Source organism: Vanessa cardui, chromosome 11 (genome assembly GCF_905220365.1).
Source record: "Vanessa cardui chromosome 11, ilVanCard2.1, whole genome shotgun sequence".
Classification (NCBI taxonomy): Eukaryota; Metazoa; Arthropoda; class Insecta; order Lepidoptera; family Nymphalidae; genus Vanessa; species Vanessa cardui.
Window position 1 is genome coordinate 3,954,940 of NC_061133.1, and position 17,955 is coordinate 3,972,894.

At 33.8% G+C, this 17,955-nt stretch overlaps 2 protein-coding genes across 3 annotated transcripts; one reads left to right on the plus strand and one right to left on the minus strand.

Annotated features, from left to right (window-relative positions):
- Positions 1 to 223: 223 nt before the first annotated feature.
- LOC124533807 lies at positions 224 to 6,749 on the plus strand. The gene is made up of 7 exons (XM_047109324.1): positions 224 to 539; positions 806 to 945; positions 1,420 to 1,582; positions 1,898 to 2,116; positions 4,044 to 4,202; positions 5,404 to 5,538; positions 6,352 to 6,749. The coding sequence occupies exons 1-7, from the start codon at positions 399 to 401 to the stop codon at positions 6,508 to 6,510; spliced, it is 1,116 nt and encodes a 371-aa protein (XP_046965280.1). The 5' UTR covers positions 224 to 398; the 3' UTR covers positions 6,511 to 6,749.
- A 2,736-nt stretch (positions 6,750 to 9,485) lies between these two features.
- Positions 9,486 to 17,200, minus strand: LOC124533435 (probable nuclear transport factor 2). 2 transcript variants are annotated; one of them, XM_047108689.1, is made up of 5 exons: positions 16,924 to 17,200; positions 16,545 to 16,616; positions 15,784 to 15,882; positions 15,147 to 15,259; positions 9,486 to 9,879 (listed from the first exon to the last, which is right to left on the minus strand). In XM_047108689.1, exons 1-4 carry the CDS (start codon positions 17,035 to 17,037, stop codon positions 15,149 to 15,151), a joined length of 396 nt encoding a protein of 131 aa, XP_046964645.1. In that variant the 5' UTR covers positions 17,038 to 17,200; the 3' UTR covers positions 9,486 to 9,879; positions 15,147 to 15,148. The 2 variants fall into 2 exon arrangements, with proteins under 2 accessions (XP_046964645.1, XP_046964644.1); XM_047108688.1 differs by lacking the exon at positions 15,147 to 15,259.
- Between the last annotated feature and the right edge of the window lie 755 nt (positions 17,201 to 17,955).

Genomic DNA, 17,955 nt, shown 5'->3' on the forward strand with positions numbered 1-17,955 from the left:
TAAGATAATTATTTTATTGTTATTGCCAAAAAATGTACTCCTCATTTGTAGTTATAGCTGTTGATTCTTCTTTAACTCCAAAATTATTTAAGTTTTCCTTATCTAAATGCTTCCTCCTTGTATATTAGATTCACTTTTAAATCATTTTTAGTTTTGGTTTTTATTTGCATAATCAATATTTCTAAACGAAATATTTATAAGCAAAGGTGTAATGATTTTGTTTACTCTGTGTGCTCTTGATCTGTCAAAATAAAGACAAGGAAGAGAAGAGGAGATTACGATTAACTTTATAGTTATATGATTGTTGTGTCCCAAATAAATTGTTTCGTGTGAAAGTTGTATTTTATAAATAGTCCCCAAAACAATTTACATGGTTACTTTCGACCTTATCAGTCATAATGTGGGAATCGCCATACCTGACTTGTTTGTTTCTGTACATATTTTCGTTTCAAATTATCGCAACTAACTCTCGTACTTCAAATATTTGGAAATTAGATGTCGAAGAAGGACAAATTGTTGACGGTAATACATTATCTCAGGTGCGTACTATTGCCTACAAGTTTCAAGATTTATATAATCATTGGCTTGAATAATGTTTATGTCCACATTGTCGCCGTACTATTTTACATTTCTATTAAATAAGCTCGTTAGCCTTGAATAGAAGGAGTTTCTTGCGAAATAATTACAATACCTTATAAAGTCGAGTACATTCTGAATTTAAAATATAAAACATTATTCTTTGCAAATAACAACAAACTGTATTGTAAAGTGTCCAAATACTGATGTTTGCTTAATATTATTTTAGGATGACTCAGATAAACCAAAAATTACTGAAGAAGATGATATATTCAGTATTATAACTTCAACTGTTTATTATGGTAATACTTGGACTAAGCATGGCTTTGATATGTTCTGCACTGACTGCCAGATGTTTGAACAGCAAAGGTAAAATTAAATTTAAAAAAAGATTTTTCTTAATATATAATTATGTTTTTAATATTGTTAATATTAAGAACTATTACATAAAGTACCTGTGCTAAATATTTTTACTTGAGTGTCAAAGTTTTAACTTTTTATTAAATGATTAATATTAAAATTAAACTGGTTATTTTTTGTAATTAAACTTGGTAATTTTTTACTATAAATTTTAAGTCTCAAGGTAAATGGTTGAACACACTACGGTCTCTTGAAAGATAACTTTCAAAACATACATTAATATTACTAATTTTTTATATAGATAAATAGGTTGCTCTTTCACAACCACTGAAGTAAATTTGAGTAAATGAAAAATGAAAGTATGTAAGCTACATGCACATATATATGTTTATGCATAACTTTTAACAATTAAACCTGAAAGTGAAACAGAGTTAAAAAATAAGTATAACATACATGTATGTAAATGATAAAAATTTGTCACAGGGCTAGTGGAGAAAATGGTGAGGAAACCTCTCCATCAGAAACCAACGGTAGTGATATTGATGATGAATACTTGGACTGTGGCAAGGCTGTCAACTTTACATATTATGATAACCTAGTTGGGGTAGCGAGACGCCACCGACATCCAAACGTACCTGAACCCCAGGTGATAAAAATATTAACAATTAGTGCAATTACATAAATATTTATTTGGTTTAGATAATTCTTAGTTTCTTCTTCGAATTGTTATTTTACATTTAAATAAACATAATAAACATAATTGCATAGAAATTTATCACATATTGAAATATTTTTAAACTATGTTAATGTATCAACAATAATATAATTGATATTTTGTGATGTTTTTCTAATATCAGTGCAAGATCAATGGTATGAAATAAATCAATGTTAATTATTCTATTAAACATTTGCATTGCATTGCATTTCATTTCTCAGTAATTATCATGCATTTAACTTTTAGGTTGCCCTCATTTTCACAAAGAAAAAATCATACAAAAATGGTGTAACAGAACTAGATATAAATGCACTAGAAAAACGTCTCAAAAAGGCTAAAAGAGAAAAACCAAAGTCAGTGCAGCTTTACAATCAGATTGGTAACTTCTGGAGAATCAAAGGTGATACAAGACAGTCCATTGAGTGCTTCCGGCGAGCGCTAGCTGTGTCACCTTATAATGCTGAAGTAAGTAATTTTATAAAATACTAGCTTTTCCCGCGACCTTGTACGCCTTTTAATTTAACAAAAAAAAATATTATTGTAGCCTAAGTTACTACATATCTTGTTATCTACCAGTGAAAGTCCCGTCAAAATCGAACAAGCAGTTCCAGAAATTAGCCGAAACAAACAGACAGACAGACCGACAAAAATTGTAAAAAAAATATTTTACAATTTACATATGTACCGTGTATCGATACATATACATTGTGTAAAAAAGGGCTATTTAAATATTACAAAAAGACACTCCAATTTTATTATATGTATGGATGATATACAGGGATCAGTTGAACCTAATTATATAATTAATATTAATAATACCCTTTTTTTGCAAAGCCAAATTGGTTTCAAAAAAGCTCGGTGTGCTCAGCACGGCGAGACAATATTTCACGTCGGCCCATCGCCTAAAACTTTACAAGGCTCAAATTCGGCCTCACATGGAGTACTGCTCTCACCTCTGGGCGGGTGCTCCCCAGTACCAGCTCCTTCCATTTGACCGTATCCAACATAGAGTCGGTTCGGGTTATCGACGATCAAGCCCTTTCCGATCTCCTTGATCCTTTGGCTTTGCGTAGAGATGTTGGATCACTCTGCATCTTCTACCGAATTTTTCACGGGGAATGTTCCGAGGAATTGTTCGGAACCCGGCTGCTGAATTTCACCTTCGGACATCTTGTCAAAATTCTAACCGAACCGATACGACATGGGAACCTTCAAGAAAGGAGCGTACTCCTTCCTCAAAGGCCGGCAACGCACCTGCAAGTCCCTTGGTGTTGCAGGTGTCCATGGGCGGTGGTAGTCACTTTCCATCAGGTGCCTCCTGCCCGTTTGCCACGTATGCCATAAAAAAAAAAATATTTTATTTTATCACCCATGCTAAAGGTTAAATTAATTACTTTTTAATTAATCAGTGTATACGTTATATGCAATATCTCCTGTTCCAAATGGGTAATTTTTCTGCTTATTTATAAATAGCGACCCACCCCGGCTTTACACGGGTGCACTACTGATACTAAATATAGTAAAGAAATTATTTATATACGACATCACATTAGAAACTTCTAAAATTATCAGTGTTTCTTTTCTATACAAAAACCTTACTCTCGATTAAATCTTATCTATTAAAAAAACCGCATCAAAATCCGCTGCTTAATTCGAAAGATCTAAGCATACATAGGGACAGACAGCGGTATGAGACTTTGTTTTATACTATGTAATGATGATAATGATAATGGTTAAACATGTCATACCAAAAATTAACCTGTAATTAATATATGCATGTGCTTATTTTGTGTTTATAATTCATCTCGTGCTCGGCGGTGAAAGAAAACATCGTGAGGAAACCTGCACGTGTCTAATTTAATAGAAATTCTGCCACATGTGTATTCCACCAACCCGTATTGTAACAGCGTGGTGGAATATGTTTCGAACCTCCCGTCCTTAACCCAGAAAAGGGGGATTTTTAGGCTGTTGTTGTTTTGTTGTATGTAATACCAACCCAGGTATAGTACGACACAAATTAGATGTAGCATCGGAAAATGGAATGGAATGAAAATAAAACCGATTACTGCCGATTGACACAACCAATAGAAATAGCTCCCTATCGCGCCATTCGACGCTATTCGTCGCTATAGATTCAAGCGTCAGAGAAAGCAAGTGCAAGTAAATCGACGCGTCAAATTGACGAATATATTAGGTCATATGATATTACAAGTTATTACGTTTGTGCAAAGGTCATATTCGCATGAGAAATAAATATTGATAATTTGGGATAGCGTACTTAATTCGGATGTGATCGGTTTTACGAATTTTGCCGATGCGACATCTAAGTTGTGTCGTACTATATATACAAATGTATGTGCAATTTTCTAAGCATGCTTGTTTTATTCTGCAGGTGTTGCTAAACCTAGCACGCGTGCTCTTCACGCTGCAGTACTTGGACGATGCGATCTTCCTCACGCGTCGTTCCCTGGAGGTTCAGCCGCCGGATCGCAGCACTTGGCAACAGTACTTCACACTGGGCGAGATATTCAAAGCATACGGACATTATCAGGTAAGGACAGTTAACATATCTAGACACGCGGTAGCGTATCAGCCAAGTTCAGGTAACAGAACTGGCGATCTATATATTACTTGGTGGTAGGGCTTTGTGCAAGCCCGTCTGGGTACCACCCACTCATCAGTTATTCTACCGCCAAATAACAGTACTCAGTATTGTTGTGTTCCGGTTTGAAGGGTGAGTGAGCCAGTGTAACTACACAAGGGACATAACATCTTAGTTCACAAGGTTGGTGGCACATTGACAAAGTAATGAATAGTTAATGTTTCTTACAGCGTCGTTGTCTATGGGTGATGGTGACCACTTACCATCAGGTGGCCCATATGCTCGTCCGTCAACCTATAACATAAATTATGTAGCATAAAATTATATTATATTGCGGTTTGTAACAGTTGCTGCGATGGGTGTAGATATTTAATCAGAACATCCAAAAATGCCTATAGTTACAATATATAAAACACATAAGATAATGGCACTTCTCTAATTTTAGGACAAAGACGAAATTATTTTTGCCGTTTATTTAAATACAACTAGTGTACCTTAAAGTCGTATTACAAAGTTATACGAACTGGCTTCTATAACCGGCTCGATGATGACTAGAAAGGTCATCATGAGCACACATCCCTGACACACACAGCTTGAAACCACTACGGACTCCTACCGTACTGTGTTGGATATTATGGTCCAGTCCCAACAGACATTTGTAGGTTTCCTTCATCACGAATCCTAGAAGAGATCAGGCACGATATAAAGACGAGCAGAGATGGCCCAGTGGTTAGAACGCGTGCATCTTAACCGTTGATTGCGGGTTCAAACCCAGGCAAGCACCGCTGATTCATGTGCTTAATTTGTCTTTATAATTCATCTCGTGCTCAGCGGTGAAGGAAAACATCGTGAGGAAACCTGCATGTGACAAATTTCATAGAAATTCTGACACATGTGTATTCCACCAAACCGCATTGGAACAGCGTGGTGGAATATGTTCCAAACCTTCTCCTTAAAGAGAGAGGAGGCCTTTAGCCCAGCAGTGGGAATTTACAGGCTGTTGTTGTGGTTGTATAAAGAAGAGGAGAAAAAAAAACGCGATGATTAAGCCCGCGTTCATAATCGTCCAAATAAACATTTTTAAATTTCGAATGGAGTTAAAATGCCAGTGACAAATATTGCAGTTCTAAGTTGTGATTTATATCTTCAGGAGGCAGCAGTGCACCTAAAACATGCACTCGACCTGCGGCCTGACTTTGAACCCGCGCTGGTCGCGCTGAAAGACATCGAGAACATACCCGAAGCCTCGGTGCACGTGTATACGCTCCTCATCATTGTTTGTTTGGTGAGTTTCCATACTTTAGGTGCGATTGAATTTGAGTGCAGTGTTTTATATTTCATGAGAAGTGAAGTCTCTATTTCTAATCTCCATAAAATAAATTAGAATAAATTGATTTAATTCAAATTTTAAAATCAAAATAGTGCAACAACAGGTACAATAAGTTACATAAATAACTTCATTATATAAATTAATAAATTGCAAAATAAATTTTATAGCTTAACTTATAACATCATTATTTAAATATTTGCAATCTATACTAATGTGAAAGTAACTCTGTCTGTCTGGCTGTCTCTCTTTTCATTACCGAACCACAGAACCGATTTTAATGACATGGAACAAATTTGAACTGTAAGACTAGGCTACTTTTTCTTGCCTTACATATGACAACCAAATTCCTTAAACGCAAGCGACAATTAATACGTATAGTACGACACAACTTAGATGTAGCATCGGCAAAATTCGTAAAACCGATCACATCCGAATTGAGTACACTATCCCAAATTATCAATATTTATTTCTCATGCGAATATGATCTTTGCACAAACGTAATAACTTGTAATATCATATGACCTAATATATTCGTCAATTTGACACGTCAAACATACACTTGCTTTCTCTGACGCGAGAATCTATAGCGACGAATAGCGTCGAATGGCGCGATAGGGAGCTATTTCTATTGGTTGTGTAAATCGGTAGTAATCGGTTTTATTTTCATTCCATTGCATTTTCCGATGCTACATCTAATTTGTGTCGTACTATACGTAATATTATAGAAATGTAAAGTGCGCTGTGTAATGGGGGCGCTCATTGGGGTAGGTCATGGGCGTGCTACTGGTGATCCTGTCGTCGGTGGACAGCGGCGGCGACGCGGACGATCACAAGACGCAGCGTCACTTCAACCGCGCGATGGCCATGCGCTCGCTGCGCGGCGTGGCGCTGCCCGGCGCGCGCGGACGCAAGAAGGGCAACCCGTAAGCCGCGCGCCAGCCTGAGTTTACTACCTCTGCAAGTACCGTTCCTATACGAGCCACGGATTGACAACCGCTGCATTCTACAATCGTGGTTCATTAAACGAATACGTTTTCGATTTCAATACTTTTTTTTTTGTGTGTTGTGTATTGCTGTTGGCCCTACTGGCCTTCACAGCGTCACCTGACTTTCGGGCGAGAACTAATGTCCCCTGCCCTGAGGTTGAGCGCGGGGCTCTAAATTAAAACTAAATTAAAACTAAAGTTCGTCCTGAGGGTGTCTCCTATGAGATCGCACCTCGGCTCAGAACGAAATCGGTGGGGGCATTTCAATACTATAGTCTGTTCGCGTTAAGAATGCAGTGAGTTGTCATTGTTTACCGGCCTGACTCCGCCCCCTGACCAATCAAATCTTTTTTAATAGCAGGACGAAGGTGTATGCATATTTGTGTTAAAATTCCAACAAATTATATTTTTTTTAAAGACTAAGTATAATTAATTTAAAAAATACACTTTAAAGTAAAAAATCGAATGGGGGTGTTTAATCAACAAAATTCTTAACACTATATACAATCGTTTTAGCTATTAGTTACATTAATTATTACGTGTACAGCTTGAATAAATTAAATATAGATATATAAATGATAAAAATATCAGTTAAAAATTAATTAAATGTGAACTTGACTTTGTAATTTGAAAAGATTTGATTGGTCAAAGGGGGCGGAGTCAGGCCGGTAAACAATGACAACTCACTGCATTCTTAACGCGAACAGACTATAAGTGATACCAAATGGTTTGTCGCCGGTTGCGTTCGATCTGATACTTAGTGTACCGCGAGCCAAAGGTTCGCAATCACTGTCTGGTTGTTTCCCCGTCTGTGATCCGAGGTTCATTGTAAATTTTCGATTTCAATCTTATGTGATTCCAAGTTTGAATATGTTTTTAGATGTTTGCAAATGTTGTGACCATGATAACAACGCGGATCACGAGCCATGCTATCCGTGTGTGACAGTACTTACTGATGAATGCTCAAATTATTTATTCTTTTTTTTTTAATTAATTTTTAACGACATAGTTTTACTTATGCAATACGACATTTGAAAAAGTTGTTATTTCAAAAATTTACCTCCTTGAATGTGTGTACGTGAGTGTTGCACGTTATTATAAATGTGTTATTAATTAATTAATATGTCATTTACGTACCTATTCTAGCCCATTAATATTTCGTGGGCTGATAAAAACTAGTACAAATAATATTGTTAATGTGTTCCACGATGTGCCTAACGTGAAATCAAAGTACTTGTTTGCAACAGTACGTACACAAATGTTTTTTTTTTATTACTAACAAAAGTAAAGAATGCAAGGAATTTAAATACTTCATTTGTACTTGTAACACTGTTAAATTTGCAACTTCAATGAAATATATTAAACAATACGTTTCGTTAAGAAGGTATGGTAAACAAAAGCAATGGTAAAAAAAAAGTTGTTTCTTTTTAGGGATGTTATTCCCCACATATTTCCATTCGATATTTTTTTTTGTTACTTTTAAAGCTCCAATACACAAAATCAATGTTAATGTTTTTTAATTGCTCAGACGATAAACGTTGTATATAATATTGTTATTTTTTTAGATTTATTCGTAATTTTTAGTTAATGTTGTGAAATTCAAACTATTTTTTTTTTACTTGTAAGAGATTCTAAACTCAGGCTAATTAACAACGTACAACATTTAATCGCTTGCCGAGCGCAAATATAAGTAACGTGAAAGCTAAAGTGTTACTATTTCTAGTGTTATTCGCTATTAATACCCAACGGCGAGCACTAATGCGTTTTAGTACTGTTCTGTTAAATCTTCATTTCATTTTTTGTAACATAAATAACCCCTACTACTTAAAAATAACATTACACCTTGCAGAAATAATGGGAACTCAAGAATATCATTTTTATTGTTCCTTAAAAGTAACAATATATTCAAAATTAATATTATTTTTTGGAGTCTTCCTAATAAATGGTGTTGCCATCGTATTAAAAAAAAATGTATCGCATAAATCAATTGACGTTTAAAAAAAATACATTTATGTATATGACGATCTTATTCTTCAAGCTTATTAGACAGGAAAAGGAATTAAAACTAATATTTTGAATACAGCTGTATTTATTATTGCACGGTGTAACGTTTATTATATTTTTACTAATTTCAATAACTGTGTTGTGATTTAACAATAGATGCTATGACAAAGCTGTTACGACAGGTTGTGTTAATCACGATATTTAATGGAACAGTACTAGCAAACAGAGGCTAAATGGCTTATGTACAAATAATCTTTATATGATACCGACCGATATGGTCTTGCCATATCCGATTTGATCTCCGCTTTGTAGTCTTCAACACCTCGAGGTAAATCGTACCCAAAGTGGTATTCCTTTTAGCAGTACAATGATCAGTGTTAAGTTCTACCAACATTACACAATTAATTTATACATTGACATTCTCGTTTACATATTATTGTAAGATCAATTACAATATATTTGTAGAGTAGTTCATCCTATTTAAAGATAATTTTGAATGGATAAGCTCGATTTTGGTATTGTTATTAAAACTGCTACGTACAAAGGAACAATCTGAAACTTAATGTAGAGGAAGACTCAAACCGTTTTGGCTCGCCAGTCTTGCAAATGAGCGTTATACTGCAACCTAGTCATTCACTTAGACAAGTTTGGTCTACGGAACCGTGTGTATTTCTTAGTAGTGCATGCAAGTAACTTGTTAAGTGTTCGTAGCGTCTAAGGATTTTAAAGTTGCAAGTCTTAATAATCTGAGATTGGAAAAAAATGTACCTGTTTTCAGTGGTCTTTTGTTAATTTTTGACTATTTATTACTTAATACATGATTGTCTAGCATCTATGTTTGTTTTATTTTCCTGCATAAAACCTTAGAAATGCCGAAGAAGAACTAATTCAATGCGAAATAAAAATGGTAAGTTAAAAAATAATGTATTTATTATAAAATGTATACATGTAACTGAAAAAAGTCTGCCTTTACATTGACTAAAGCCATCTCGATAATTCATCTAATGCCAGCCAAAACTTTGCCGAATGTTTAATGGTGAGTTAATTTTCAATTTTAATTTTGTAGGCAGTGAGTGACCATACTAGCTTCTTATACCTAGATAACCAAAACAAGATGCAGATTACAGCAGCAAGATAATCATTAGTCATAACCAGTAGAATATTTTTTAGCAATATGATACAATAGAAGAACTTAAGCAACGTCGTGGATGCCAAGGCGAAATATATCGTGCTGTACAAAGAAGGAATCTCCGAGTGGCTTCAAAACAAAAGTCTGCATGTATGGGTGTGGAGGATCGTCGTCGCACTGAAAGTAAAATATAACGATTAGTACTATGAAAAAACATACCAACAAAGGTTCTCTTATGCCCGTACACGGGGTTTATTGGTAAAAAAAAAACTACAGATATAATAAATAATAGCTTTTGTTCTATGACTTTTAATAATAATTAATCACATCATGCGTAATATTTATATTGATTTCTCTAAACATTAACAACTCTGCGCGGTAGCAATGGAGCCGATATAGATAAGTTAAGAAAATTGCGTTGCAAAACGGAGGAGCGGGCGGCGTTTGAACTTGACCTATTTATTTGCGGCCATTAGTCTTTCGCTTCGAGGCGCTCGCGCCTCTGGTCCTTGTAGCTTGACTTCCCATACCGAGTCCATGCGTAATAAGTTAATTGTTCCTTTTTTATGTACCCAGCTTTAGTATGGAAGGTAGTTTTATCAAATTATAACAAGTTACCATCAGACTGACAAGAAATTTTGTAAACAATATTTACCATAAAGTTCTAGATCATTCCTTGACTAAAAATAAAAAGCCATTCCAATTGTGAGAAATTATAATCATTTATCACAGTGCACGGTAGACCTGATATAGCGATGACGACACAAATAAATACTGATATAGTGTCAGAGAAAAACAACAAAAATAAACTGTCTCTTTTTTGGACTATTTATGATGTTTTGTAAAAAGTCATAGAACAAATGTTATTGTTTATGCTGTTAGTTATAAGTCTCACGTGGTTATTAGTGTTTACAAATAACCCTGTTCATTGGCATTGTAAGTTACGTTAGTCATTCATTACATTGTCAATGGCAGTCGTAAGGTCAGCTCCTTGTGTATGTACGTTTACTCTTTGTATATCGTGATACAGTTTCTCGTCGTTTTCATAACAATGAGGACAAAATATCATAAAATCTAAATTTTGAACAGTTACATTTAAATACTTTTTATTATTAAATTCCAGTACTTACGTACTTATACGATATTTATTATTCAATTGTTGAACAGTTTTATTCTTACTGTTATCAACAACTATAACTATTAAGAATTTCCTAGAATTTTTGTATAGAATTATATGAAATCAATTAATAAAACGATTTTCCCAAGTGAACATATTTATGTAAATCAACAATAATGGTTTGTTATTTAGGTTAATGTTTAAAAAGCAGTTTTATATGTTAGCTAGTTTGAAGGAAAAACAAAATAACGCAACAGGGATCTGCGACAAGCATATAGGTATTCTGTATTTTTATTGTTATCCATTAAATTTCTTGGTAAACAACATACTCTATATCATTTTGTATTTTCAGTCAATTACATTTTCCCAAATATTGTGTTATAAAACAACAACAAGAAAGAACTTTTATTTTTTTATGAGACTAGAGCTAGAGTTTAGAGCTAGATACTATAATATCAATCATCTTTAGTAGTACAAAAACTTACAAGCTCTGTATGTTTTTGTACTTTTCATTGGTTTCTCTAATTACTACAATTCCAATAGCTGTTGTACTTGGAAGCTTTTAATATGTCCTTCAGGTGTACCTTGGCATGGATTTCAAGTAAAACCCTTAAATTTTGGTAACAAATGCTTCGTTCCAAAGCCATTAACAAATTAATTAAACATACCAAAAGTATCACTCAATGATTGATTTGACATTTGTATATGGATATGCCTCCACATAAAAAAATCCCATTAAATTAGTATAAATCAATTAAATGATAATGTCATTTGAATAACTATAATGAATATATTTTATGAGCTTAAAAGTTTAAAACAAACTGTTTGTAAATTAATAAGAATTTTGTATCATCATTTTTTTTATGTGAATTTTAAATTAATACACTCAGCGGCAGAAAATGTGGCCCAAACTCTAAAATTCTTATAACATGCAATTTTGATGTTGCGTATGAGAATTTTAAGTGGCAGCGTATCGTAGCGTTAGTTTTTGTTAATTTATGAGTTTCAAAGTTATAAAAAAAGGTTATTTGTTTAACGTAAGTGACACTTAACGTTATTAAGTGTAAAAACGCCCAAAACTCAGTTGAGTTAAAGTTCGATATTCAAACGGTCGTGCATTTAACCCTTATTGTTTTATTTTTAATTTAATCTTTAGTCATTTTTCTTACTAAAAACTGAAAACTATGGCCTTAAGTTCAGCACAAATCGCTCAAGCTGTGTTACTTCGGAGTCAAGGTTTAACGCAGCGTGAAATCGCTGTATCTTTAAATGTACCACGTACAACTCTAAGATATGCCCTAAAAAGATACGATGAGACCGGCCTATACACGAGGAGACCAGGAAGTGGCAATATCAGATGCACATCAGCTCGAGATGACCGATTTATCATCCTCGCAATATTGAGAAATCGTTTCCTTACTGCGGGTGAAATAATGCAGCGTCTACAAACGACAAGAGGCGTCCGTGTAAGTGAGCGAACAATAAGAAGAAGAATGGAGGAACAAAACTTGCGTTCCCGAAGACCAGCACGAGGTCCAGAACTGCTCCGACACCATCGTGTAGCTCGACTTCAATTCGCTCGCGAACACGCTAATTGGACTCACGAGCAGTGGGCTAAGGTTCTGTGGACCGATGAATGCAGAGTAGCCTTAAGGCATCCAGATGGTCGCGAACGTGTGTGGAGAAGGCGAGGAGAAAGGTTTTTACCCACCACTACCTGGCAAACAGTAAGTTTTTTATGGTGGCTCTGTTATGGTCTGGGCAGGAATAAGTTCAGACGCACGTACGGAGTTAACAATAATCGAAGGTCGCTTAACAGCAGTGCGATACATCGAAGAGGTCCTCCAAGAACATGTTCTACCATACATGGAATTTATTGGAAGCCAGGAATTTCTTTTAATGCACGATAATGCGCGACCTCACACAGCATTTTGCGTGAATAGCTACCTATCGGAGGTAGGAATTTCAAAATTGGACTGGCCAGCACGAAGTCCGGATTTAAATCCAATAGAACATGTATGGGACATGCTTAAAAGACGCATCAGATCCAGCATCAACCCTCCAGAGTTTATCAGTGATTTAAAAACCGCCTTGATAACCGCCTGGGAAGAAATACCCCAGGTTGACATAAAAAACATTATTAAATCCATGCCTGATCGCATGCAGGCAGTCATCAAGGCTAGAGGAGGCAATACCCGGTAATGGTAAATGTGGGAGAAATCACAGAACGCTATTGGAGTATTCTGTGATTTATCTAAAGCATTCGATTGTGTAGAACACGAAACGCTTCTTTATAAACTCAAATATTACGGTGTTAAAGGTAAAGCTCTTGATCTCATCGCTTCATATTTAAGTCAAAGAATCCAGCAAGTTTTCATTAATGGAATAAAGTCTTCTGGATCTACGTTAAAAATGGGAGTTCCACAAGGTTCAATTTTGGGTCCCTTTCTATTCCTAGTATATATAAATGATCTTCCTTTCTATGTTAAGGGTATTTGTGATATAGTGTTGTTTGCTGACGATACTTCGCTGATTTTTAAGGTTGACAGGAAAAAAAATGACTATGACGATGTGAACGGTGCATTATCACAGATACACAATTGGTTTACAGTAAATAATTTAGTTTTGAATGCTCAAAAAACAAAATGTGTAGTTTTTACCCTACCTAATGTTAGCAAGCAAAATTATAATATATCTTTAAATGGTGACCGTCTTGAAGTAGCTGATACTACGGTGTTTTTAGGAATAGAATTGGATTCCAGACTTCAGTGGACTTCTCATTTATCATCCCTAACAGGAAGACTCAGCTCCGCAACATACGCGGTTAGAAAAGTTAGACAACTAACTGATATTGATACCGCTCGTTTAGTTTATTTTGGTTATTTTCACAGTATTATGTCATATGGCATATTACTTTGGGGTAACGCTGCAGATATTGAATCTGTCTTTATTTTACAAAAGAGAGCAATTCGGTTTATTTATAATCTTGGAGCTAGAGACTCTCTTCGGGATGTTTTTAACAGAGTAGGAATACTTACTGTTGCGTCGCAATATATTTACAACAATATCATGTATATTCACAGTAACATTGATCACTTTGATAAAATCAGTGATAATCATTGTATATGCACTAGAAGTAAGGATAAACTTATAACGCCAAGTTTCCGACTCCGCAAAGTCAATGGATCCTTCTTGGGGCAAGGTATCCGTTTCTATAATAAAATTCCGCAGAAATTTTTAACTTTGCCGTTTAGTAAATTCAAATCGTTTGTTAAAAATACATTGGTAGAAAAAGCATACTATTCGATACAAGATTTTGTAGATGATAAAAAAGCGTGGAGTTAATACCTGTTGACTTCCAAGCAGGATACATTAATTGAAATAATTGTATTTAATTGACATGACGTTGTATTTTTTAAATGTTAAAAAAGAGTAACTACTGAGTTTCTTGCCGGTTCTTCTCGGTAGAATCTACTTTCCGAACCGGTGGTAGCTTCACTTAATTGTAAAATGACGATTCAAAAGTGCTTATAAAAGCCTACTTGAATAAAGTTTATTTTGATTTTTGATTTTGATTAATTTTAAGTCCCGTAAGTTTTTGTAATTTTTTTTTAAAACTTTCTTTTGTTTATTTTTTTCCAATTTTAGAGTTTTTTGTTATTTTTAAGATAAAAAATTAATTAATTGAGGTATTACTTTTTTTTTACTAAATATCCACTTTAATACCTTTAAATTTTATGTACAAAAAAAAAATACCCCTATTTCGTGTTTAATTTTGATGTTTAACCACATTATGTGTTTGGGCCACATTCTGTGCCGCTGAGTGTATTAATGAGTAGTTAAATAAAGCCTGTAAGATGTTAATGACAATTTATTTAAGAACAAGTCAGTTCTTAGTCATTTTCAACAGTAAGTCTACAATTTGTAACAACACTGCACCTATCCCATGTGAAAAAAATCATAGGATGTTCATTTAACTACTTTTATACTTTTTTCCAGCTTGAAAATTTTTATATTGGGATTTATTTTTAGAAGTTAATATTTGTTTGCATTAGAATGTATTTCTGTTAATATTTGTTTCTGTATCAATTCCAAACATTTATCATCTAAAGCATAATTAAAATTAAGTATTTAGTTTGGACACAATTTATCATACACAAACAATTTTTTAAATTGTTTATTAATTCTATATAAAATAAAGATTAATTGGCTTGTAACTAATTAAATTTAAAAGTGATAAGTTTATCATGAGTTTATTGATGCTTTAGCATTATTTACACTGTGCAAACAAAGCCACCCACAAGCTTACTTTTCCAAGTAAATTTACCCTTAAACATCATGTAGTGCCAGCCTGAACATATCATGTTCAACATAGAACGAGTTTCCTATTGGTTTCAATACAAATGTTTGGAAGTATGCATGTGGTTGATCATCATCTGTCTGTATAAAGCAGCCATACTTAGATTAATTTAATTAAAATTTATATTATATGATTAATATAGATTAATGATGATTCGCGACGGCCCAGTGGTTAGAACGCGTGCATCTTAACCGATGATTCCGGGTTCAAACCCAGGCAAGCACTGCTGATTCATGTGCTTAATTTGTCTTTATAATTAATCTCGTACTCAGCGGTGAAGGAAAACATCGTGATGAAACCTGCATGTGACAAATTTCATAGAAATTCTGACACATGTGTATTCCACCAACCCGCATTGGAACAGCGTGGTGGAATATGTTCCAAACCTTCTCCTCAATGGGAGAGGAGGCCTTTAGCCCAGCAGTGGGAATTTACAGGCTGTTGTTGTTGTTGTTGATTAATATAATACAAGTACTTCATTGTATATATCACTTTACTATCTATTCTATCATTCACTATATTACCAATTATGTAGGGGACATAATAAAATCAGTATTTTAAAAATACAGATTTATCTAACCTTATGCTTTACTGTATAACATACCTGCAGTCTACCGAGAACATTAATTAAAACTCCACCGTCAAACATGGGTTGTGAGTCAACAGAAGTTATCAGTCTACCAATCTTTTGAAATGCTAAACTCTGAAAATAAAAATGCACTGGTTATCGTTAATAATAATAATAATTTTATTTATTCCATTCAAAAATAATCTTTATAAACACGGTTGAACAATGACAAAAGTCTCAATGTATTATAACATGGTCATCAAAAGAAACACAGATCAAGTTCTGGCTATCCTAGCTAGGCTAATTAAATAAACTGTGTTAAGGATAAACAGTAGTTATTACATTAATTTGCAATATTTAAATATATTTCACCATTACTATACACAAAATAGAAGTGAGTAGAAGCACTTCTCTACTTAAAATAATATATGTTTATTTGGTGGTAGGGCTTTGTGCAAGCCTGTCTGGGTAGGTACCACCCACTCATCAGTTATTCTACTGCCAAATAACAGTACTCAGTGTTATTGTGTTCCGGTTTGAAGGGCGAGTGAGCCAGTGTAACTATAGGCACAAGGGACGATGTTGAAGGAATAGTTACTATTTCTTACAGCGTCATTGTCTATGGGTGATGGTGACCACTTACCATCAGGTGGCCCATATGCTCGTCCGCCAATCTATACCATAAAATACAACATATGTGAAATCATTATGAAATCAGATAAAAAATGTTTTAAAAATTAAATTTATAAAATATTTCTAAAGAATTTGTTTCAGTGAAAAGTTTTAAAGATACTAACATTAAGTTTGTCCATTATCTTTACAGCACCTTGTAATTGAACTCCCTCAAAAGTCATAAATGATGTTACAGCCTGAAATAATTTGAAATAGATTATAGTATACTGCATTCGTTTCAAATAAAACTTTATTTAAAATAGTACACTATCAAAGCCACATTTTACTGTATTGAAAGGGAAAAAAAGACAGATTTTGCAATAAGAATACACTAAAATGTCCGTAGAAGGCTCATTAAAAAAACATTTTGCTTTGACATTATTTCGGCGGGAGGTTCTCGGTTAACCTTAAAAATATTTCGATTATGATATTATTAACATCCCGCTTTAAACTAAGTATATAATGGTATCTAAATCTACTTATTATGTAGCTTTTATAACTTACATTGTACATATTAGCGAGATTTGGTCGCTGTGCCGGATCATCGAACAATGTGTAATATTGTTGTACGAAACCTTTTCCAATTGCATCGTACTGTTGATTTAGTGCCATAGACATGACTAGTTAGTCCCAAATATCACTAAATGTCTTGAAATCTCTCTAATTACTAAAATTAAGGCCTGTGAAGGACCGACAGCATACCCTTTACACAGCAAAAATGGCAAACGGTTTCTGGTGTTGCTACTTTCTATTGCTACTTTTGGATTGATGATTCATTACACAAAACATATTGTAGGTGCATAAATATATCTATTGTGTATCAAGTTAAATAGGATATATTAAGTCATTATTTAAATTCTTAGTCTAAATAAAGTGGCTGTAAAATAATGTTTTAAAATTTGAACTCAAGGTATTTTATCGTAGTTTTTTTAAGGATTTTTGCAAATTTCATTTAACGTAATATATAATAACGAAAATAATAATAATGTTTATTTAAATTATATTTCAATTAAATAGAATTTTATATAAAATTGACTACTCTTAATTTCTTACGAAATCTTTTAAGGCCGTCTTAGGTTTTGTTTATTTTTTATCATTGCAGAATGTAAATTGCAATTATAATTGACTTGTGATTTTTGTTAATCTATAAATAACAATATATAATACTTTATTAAATAAAAAAAATTGCATCTGTTAGCTAATATTAAAAGACGCTTTATGTTTCTTTGTATTTTACTGGTAAATTGCTTTATTGGACTAAGGAATTAAATGTGAGACGTTTTAGATCCACCATACCTTTATGCTATAATAGAGACATAGCACGTGTCTCGCAAGAAGACACGTAACATGATCATAATTGATAATATATATATCTGCTATTGACAAGTCTTGCATTAGTACCTCTGCTTTTCAATTACTACATAGCATACATATTTAATACGTACGTGTATAATTGGAATTAACGAATACTATTTATATTGCTAAGCCGTGATATTAAAATAAAACCCCTATATTTGGATGTATAATTAATACATT